An 8,372-nucleotide genomic window follows, 5' to 3' on the forward strand; every position below is an offset into this window, starting at 1 on the left:
TTTTTTTTTTTTTTTAAGATTTTATTTATTTGTTTGACAGAGAAAGAGATGGCGAGAGTAAGAACACAAGCAGGGGGAGTGGGAGAGGGAGAAGCAGGCTTCCCGCCGAGCAGGGAGCCCGATGTGGGGCTTGATGCCAGGACTCTGGGATCCGGACCTGAGCCGAAGGCAGAGGCTTAATGACTGAGCCACCCAGGCACCCAAAACCCAGAATTTCTTTAAAAAAAAATCTAGCAACAGAGTGCTTAAAATCTAGCACAATCTTAAAATCTCCTTGATTGGAGTTGAGTAATGGCTACCCCTCCGGACAGAGCATGAGCTCTTTGTTGTCCAGTGCTCACCAGACCTGTGTCGCTGGTCTGTGCTAGCCGACCTGGCCTCCGTGACATTCGGGTTTGCAAACCTTGATCTATCACAGGTCCATTTTAACCATTGGCCACTTCAAGTCTGGTACTGGGAACCGTGGGTCTTCTAAGTCTTTTCATTTAAACCCTTAGACAACTTTGAAAAGCTATGTAACCTTTTGCATATATTTAATAAACATCTAAAGATTTTCATCATAAATTGAAATAGTATCAAATAAGATAACTTCTGTATTATAAATTTTAGTGTTTAAAAATGAAAATTTTACATTATTCTTTTAAACTAATTCAAAGGAGTCTAAATATCATAGCAATTTGATATCCATTATTATTAATTTCTCTTTTTTTTATATTTTATTTATTTGAGAGAGAGAGAGCAGGGGAAGGGGAAGAGGGAGAGGGAGAGAGAGAGAGAGAATTTCTAGCAGACTCTGAGCTCAGCATGGAGCCTGACTCGGGGCTGGATCCTGCAACCTTGGGACGATGACCTGAGCCAAAATCAAGAGTCAGACGCCCAACCAACTGAGCCACCCAGGCGCCCCATATTCATTTCACTTTTAAAATACATATGGAGCAGACTTTTCTCTTACAATTGGAAATTCTACATCATTGTCTTTTCTCCTTGAACTTACATTTCCATTCCACTCCACCACAGAATTTTATCCTAATGTAATATATTTTATGCTTGAAATTCATTCAGTCTTCACTCACTCAAAACAACTTCTCTCCAACAAAACATGTATATAAATTGAAACTTAAAGTTTTCCTGTGACCATAAGGCTATATATAAAGTGTTAAAAATTTTTTTTATTATTATCATTATAATTATTAGTCTACAATTGAATAAATCAACATTAATTTTTAAAATATTAAATGTTTTGAGGAGCTCCTGGGTGGCTCAGTCGGTTGAGCATCCGACTCTTGATTTCTGCTCAGGTCATGAGATCGAGCCCTACATGGGGCTCCACACTCAGTGGGGAGTCTGAGATTTTCTCTTTCTCTCTCTCTCTCCCTTTCCTTCTGTCTCTCCTACCCCACCCAACCCTGAGTGCTCTTGCAAGCTCTCTCTCTAAAATAAATAAATCTTTTAAAAAAAATAAAATAAAATATTAAATGTTTTGCTAAGTAATTATCAAAAACTCACCACAAGAGTGCACATGCAGGTGCTTGTCTGGCTCAGCCAGAGAAGCATGTGACTCTTGACCTTGAGGTCATGAGTTCAACCCCCATGTTGGGTGTAAAGATGACTTAAATAAATAAATAAACTTTTTTTTTTAAAAAAAAGCACACATAGAAGTTAAAGATCTAGGAATACATTTTCTTAAAGTTGTCCTCATACCACCCTAGACCCTTTGAAAAACCTTCATGTACCAGAAGCTAAAGGAATCCCATTGCTTCAGACGCTTTATAAAAGAGTTCAGAGGCACTGACCTGGAGCATTGTGTAGTATTAGATTATGAGATGGGATGGCCAGCTCAGTGGCTAGATTTTTATGTTGATCAAAAGCTGACAAGATTCTAGAATATGTCAAGGTTGGAGCATATTGGGCTTAGAAACAGGATTTTCTTCACAGAAGGCTTCTCCCAGAAAGACTAATCTGATTCCCTGTCATCCCTTAGCTTCCTGTTTTTACCTCAGGCCAAGGAAACAAATGTCAATGCAAACATTTCTTTATCAGAAACTTCAAATGATTTCTTTTTCAGTCAGAAGAAAATAAATGACAAGTCCTTGAATAGAAATGAAAACATTCAGAGTCAAGGCCCAAATACTCAAACTCCTCTAAGAACTCATTAATAAATTTCTCTTTCAGATAGATCACATAAAACCACAATGACTTATTTAACTTCAAAAACTTCTAGAGACCAGTATGCTAAACAAAATTAAATGGGCATCAAAGTGGAAGAGTAAAATTTGGAAAGATTTTTTTTTTTCCTCCCGAAAAAGATTGAAGGAGAATGATCTTTGTATCACTATCACATTTGAAAAAATCTGTAGAAAACAGGAATGGGCCTTGGGATCAGAGAGCCCTGTGTTGGCATCCTAGTTCTGCAGTCTACTATCTGTTTGATTTTTAGCAAGGGACTCAAGGTTTCAGTTTCCTCACTTAGCAAATAAGAGTTATTATAATTAGGGGCGCCTGGGTGCCTCAGTCAGCTAAGTGTCTGCCTTCGGCTTGGGTCAGAATCCTAGAGTCCTGGGATGGAGTCCTGCATTGGGCTCCCTGCTAAGTGGGGAGTCTGCTTCTCTCTCTGCCTCTCCCCCTGCCTCTCCCCCTGGCTTGTGTTCTCTCTCTTTCTCTCACTCTCTCTCTCAAATAAATAAATAAAATCTTTAAAAAAGCTTGTTAAGTTTTCATGGAGGTTAGAGATTGTTAATGTAAAGAATCTATCAGTATCTGACAGAGTTGAAGTTCAGTAGCTCATTGTATATATTATTTGTTGGGTTCAGCTTATTGTTATGCTTAAAAACTATTTTTTTTAAAGAGTCTATTTATTGGGGCGCCTGGGTGGCTCAGTCGTTAAGCGTCTGCCTTCGGCTCAGGTCCGGATCCCAGGGTCCTGGGATCGAGCTCCGCATAGGGCTCCCTGCTCTGCGGGAAGCCTGCTTCTCCCTCTCCCACTCCCCCTGCTTGTGTTCCCTCTCTCGCTGTGTCTCTCTCTGTCAAATAAATAAAATCTTTAAAAAAAAAAAAAGATTCTATTTATTTATTTGAGAGAGACAGTAAGAGAGAGAAATCACAAGCCGGGGAGGGGGGCGGGGGGAAGGGTAAAGGGAGAAGCAGACTCCCCACTGAGCAGGGAGCCCAATGCGGGGCTCTGTCCCAGGACCCTGGGATCATGACCTGAGCCAAAGGCAGACTCTTAACCAACTGAGCCACTCAGGCACCCAACTTAAAAACTATTTTAAATGTTCGTAATGTATTCTGAAACACCTGGTGTTCACTGCACCATGACTAGTAAGTGAAGTAGAAATGGGGGTGGGGGTGTAGGGGCTGGAATATGAGCCAAGTAGGTTTGCAATGTATTCTACAGACAAAGTTGGATACTCAAAGCCTAGGGCACAAGGAAGTAACACAATTAGAACCGCCACAAGAGGCAGTATGGTGTAGAAGAAAACATCTTACATTTGGGGTCAGAAGACCATTGGATATCTGCATTCTGTGACTTCCCTGCTGTGTGACCTAGCAACTCAATGAACACGTCTGATTCCCAGGCAATCCCTGCATCTGTAAAACAAGACTAATAATCCTCCCTTTCCTAACTAAAGCGTGTTAAAATGTTGAAGAAAGGAGAGGCACTAGACGAATGTAAAATGTCACTTCTAGTTCCTTTGCTGTTACCTTTCTGTCTGTTATAGGGAAAAGTAACTATTACTACAGTTACTGGATTTTTCTTGAATTTTTGGCTTAAAATTTAAGCAGAAAAAATACCTTTAAAAAAAATCAGGTTACTCACTGCAAAACATCCTCCCAGACCATTTATGCATTACAAAGAGACGAGAGGGGTGCCTGGGTGGCTCAGTCAGTTAAGTGTCTGCCTTGGGCTCAGGTCATGATCTCAGGGTCCTGTTATCAAGCCCTGCGTCAGGTTCCCTACTCAACAGGCAGCCTACTACTCCCTCTCCACTGCTTGTGCTCTCTCGCACACGTTCTTGCTCTCTCTGTCTCTCAAATAAATAAATAAAATCTTTAAAACAACACCACCAACAACCCCCCCCCCCCCCAAAAACACCAAAACAAACAAGCAAAAAAAACCAAGAGCAAGAAACCTGGGGCTTTGCTCCCAGTCTGTCTTGTTATTACCATGTGTAATATAGGTCTTTTCTGAGTCTCAATGAGGGATTAAGATTTGAGTAATATGCATTTATTTCAGCTGGGCAGAAACTGAGAAGGAAGAGGAGCTGGGTCATGTAGATGTGGTAATTCCAGGGGAGGCTGTATCTAGAACTTCCTGACATTTCACAGGGCTCTAAGCTACTAAACAAGCTGGTAACACCCCTTACTTGTAAAGCTGCACCCTATGTTAAACCTTCCAGCCCAGTTCAGTCTGTCCCTTGCTGTCTGCTCAGCAGGCTTCCAGCACAGAACTTCTTTCCAGCATGCTTTGTCAAGATGGCAGGCAAACACGTCTGTCTTCCTAATGAAATTTGGAGTGGGCAGACATGAAGTCAGTGGGAGCTGATGATGCTCATTCACTCATTAAGCCCACTCTGCCCTGATGGTAATCGTGGTGTCCTCCCTGCTTCTCTGTAGTTGATCCCATATTGAGCAACTTTATTATGTAGCCCTTTTGTTCCTCCTCAGCTGGATTAAGCTGCTGCTGGCTTCAGGGCCCCAGTTACCTTCTCCTTATAGAGTGGCCAGTGTCTTTCCAATCCACTGAGGTTCTTCCAAGTGGGACAGTTCCCCTGTTCCTGGGGCAGAGAAGCATGGGCCTTTTGTCCTTCTGAGACATAGTTACCTACAGGGGCCAAGCAAATACCATGAGTGATTCAAGAGGGCTGGATGAATACAGGAGCAAACAGTAGTGCCAGTTCCATGTTTTTGGCCTTTTTTTTTTTTCAATCCAGAAAATGCAGGCCTAGTGTTGCCCTCTGCCTTTTCAAGAGAATCTGATTTTTTTTTTATGTTAAATGTCTTAATTTTGGCAACTAACTAAATTTTTAAAAATATTGTCATTGGCAATATTCTAGTTCTTAACCTAAGGAGAGAGCCCATGGGTGTTTGTCACACATTTTGCTCCGTGACACATATACATTATCTGGGGAGATACCATATAATTTATCATCTAAACCAGGACAGTTTAAGAGAATAAAGGGGATGTGATACACATGTTTTTCAGGTATAAACTAGGACTTTTCTTTTCACATACTGCGTCCCCCACCTCCCTGTTTTGAAGGAAGGTGAAAGAACGATCTGTGGAAGGGTGTGAAAATGGGCCTCGAGGGATGGGCAGGAAGACGCTCAGGCTGGAATTAACCAGATAAGAGAGCTGATCACTTGGAGGAAGCTCTCCAACAGGCCCGGGTTGAAATCTGTCTATTTGGTGGGGTAGAGTCAGATTAGGAAGTTTGCTGAAAGCCAGTGCAGAGGGTTCCAGACTTGATGCAATTGGCCATAGGAACTGTTTGGTCTTGAGCAGGAGAGGATGTGGAATGCGGAATGGATCCGAGGAACAGAACAGGCAGTAAGGCTTGGAGGAGACTTTGGTAAGAGCTAGAATGCAGAGCATAGTTTATTAATACACTCAGCAAACATTTACTGAACACCCACAGTGTGCTGAGCACTGTCCTATGAGCTAGATGATGTAAAGGTATGAGGGACATAATGCAATGAGGCAGTCAGATGTTTCCAAAGAAAATCGTCATGTTTCTCTGGGTAGCAGAGGTAACAGCTGAGGTGATATTGACAGGAGGAATGGGGGTGACCAGATTAAGGAGGCAGGGGGTTAAGATGAGCATGTCAGGCAAAGGTGGAAATAGCTGTCAGGCCAGAAACCAGCAGGGGTCAGCCGGATGGTATGGGCCTAGAAGCAGGGCTGAAGACAAGGCCTCCAGGGGTGACCTGGGAGGAAGAGATTCGGGAGGAAGCACGAGAGCTCTCTGGAAAAAGCCAGCAGATCAGAGGATGAGATGGGCAAGTGCAGTGTCCCAGAAGCAAAGGGTGGAGATGGGGTTTCAACAGCAGCCTTTCACAGAGAGGTTGGGAAAGAGGGACCCAGAAGAGGGAGGGCTTGGCTGGAAGAAGGCAGTAGTGGGCTCCTGCTCCCATCCCCAAATAGGTTAAGAGTCTAATTTGCCATCTTCCCACAGCTACCGACTCAGCAGCCCTGCCTTTCTCAAACAGAAAGGGAAGTCTCAGCCACCCAGCAACTGGTTTTTCATTTGCCTTCTTGTTTGCAGAGTCTTGTGCCCTGCAGAGGGGGAGGAGTGGGAGCGTAATCTCTGGTGATTCAACCCAGCAGCACACCCTATGACCACATCCCCATTCTGTGTGTGTGTGTGTGTGAGAGAGAGAGAGAGAGAGAGAGAACATGAGAGTCTGTGGTCCTCTGCTCACTAGAGAAGAAAAGAACTCGGTATTACTCTGGCACAGTGTTAAATTCTCTGAATTATTCTGAGCTGTAAGAAGAGTAGTGAATAGTGGAGCTTCCTCAAAACAGAGATTCTGGGCGCTATCTGTAATTAACAGCCAGCCTTGTGGGATTTGTGTATGGATCTGTTTTGGTACTGTGTTACGCCATTATTTTTATCTCAGGATCAGATCAGAGTCGTTCCGAGCCGGGGTCTTCTGGGCGCTGATACGACAGCAAGTGTTGTCAGTGCATGTCTTTCTTCTCAGATCGCTGCCCACAGGGAGTCTCAGCTGAAGGACCTACTAGATTCCGTACACGTAGGGTTGGAGACTCAGGTTTCTAACAGCAAACGCTACCCTCCTGCTGAAAAATTCTCATAACCTGCCTGATCTTTTTTACTTTAATAAGCTCCCAATTGAGAAATGCTGTTCTTGGGAGTACGTTACACATGTCAACCAGGTAGAAACAGAAAAGGTTGAGAACCCAAATTTGTGTCTTTAGAAATTACTTTTCACTTCAAAAACTACCAAAGGGAATTTTAACACAGGCTTATAATTGTTAGGTATTAATAATATTTAGTCAAGGGGCGCCTGGCTGGCTCAGTCCGGAGAGCATGCAACTATTGATCTCAGGATAGTGAGTTCAAGCCCCTCTTTGGGTGTGGAGCCCACTTAAAAAAATAATGATGATATTTTTTCGAAATGTATAGCTCACTATTCACCAATACAATAGAAATAAACACGTGTCAGCTTGATGTAACGTGACCCTTAATTCACTGCACTAATGGTTGGGTGTTTTGTGTTTATTCTTTTTCTATTACAGGTGCTGGTCTCAGTGTCAGTGATAATGAATCTGGTCAAGGCAGCCAGGAGGGAGGCACCTTAACTGACTCCCAGATCGTAGAACTCAGGAGGATACCCATCGCCGACACCCACCTCTAGCGCTTCAGTAACAATTAGAATGATACTTTCCTGTTTGTATTGGCTTTGTGCTAAACTCTGTAAGTTTTAAACACACAGCTATATAATAGGAACCTATGACTTGTGCTGGATGATTAACCCAGAAGTGATTGTTGTGTTTGGAATTTGAACTACTTATCTTTGTGCAACCTGAAAATTCACTGCTATGATGAAAGTTTGTATCAGTTATATAGGATGCACATATTCCAAGAATAGTAGTTGTTTTTTAATCATCTGACATGGCTAACATTGTTTAATAAAAGTAATAATCAATAAAAACAATAGAACCCATTTGACATCACACAAGCTCATTATTTACAAGGAAATGTTGTGTATGAGCAAAGAAACACGCTATATCTCGATGAGATCAAGCACCCTGTTTCTTCCAGTATTGATACAGGTCATCCAGATTTAAGACTTCACAAGCTTCTAGAGGACTTTCATTCCTAAAAACCATACAATTTATTGTCTGTTGAAGATTCTGCACCTACGTGTTGATGGGGATACTGCAGTTTCATAGTCTTTCATCAAAAGTATGTATTTCTGCTCATTATGAAATTAGGGATCTGAACATTTTCCAAAATAAATGTTCTGTTCCCAGTTAAAAATAACCACTACATCAAGCACTTCAGCACAGCTAAGAAGAGGAGCATTCAAACAGTGCAGTTTGTTTAGGAGAAACATTTCTTGGTTTCGATTTTTCAGTCTTTATCTCAGAATGAGAAATCAGAAAGTCTATCCCAGAACAAACACTATTGTGTTCGGGATGATTTTATTGACTATGGTTCCAGAAGAATCATTAGGAACAGAACACTTCTGTCCTAGGGAAGCCTTTGTGACCTTCTGTTTTTGAATTCCTCAGTATTTTCAAGAGAGTCAGTAACATCTCAAGAAAAAAATTAAATAAAAAATAATTATCTAAGGCAAAAATTTTTTCTGTTAATAATTTCCTTTAGAGCCATAATTAAAACATTCAA

The 8,372-nt window shown here is 41.9% G+C and overlaps 1 protein-coding gene across 1 annotated transcript in view; it reads left to right on the forward strand.

The window, feature by feature from the left end:
* The window catches only part of ADGRV1 (adhesion G protein-coupled receptor V1), a 515,575-nt gene extending 507,203 nt beyond the window's left edge, over positions 1–8,372 (forward strand). The window contains exon 90 of the mRNA XM_064596364.1: positions 7,259–8,372. Coding sequence (XP_064452434.1) covers positions 7,259–7,377 — 119 coding nt within the window. The 3' untranslated portion in view covers positions 7,378–8,372. The remainder of the gene's footprint in view (positions 1–7,258) is intronic.

The sequence above is a fragment of the Mirounga angustirostris genome, unplaced genomic scaffold, assembly GCF_029215605.1.
Source record: "Mirounga angustirostris isolate CCGP_5_RB_7025 unplaced genomic scaffold, mMirAng1.0.hap1 SCAF_7, whole genome shotgun sequence".
Taxonomy (NCBI): domain Eukaryota; kingdom Metazoa; phylum Chordata; class Mammalia; order Carnivora; family Phocidae; genus Mirounga; species Mirounga angustirostris.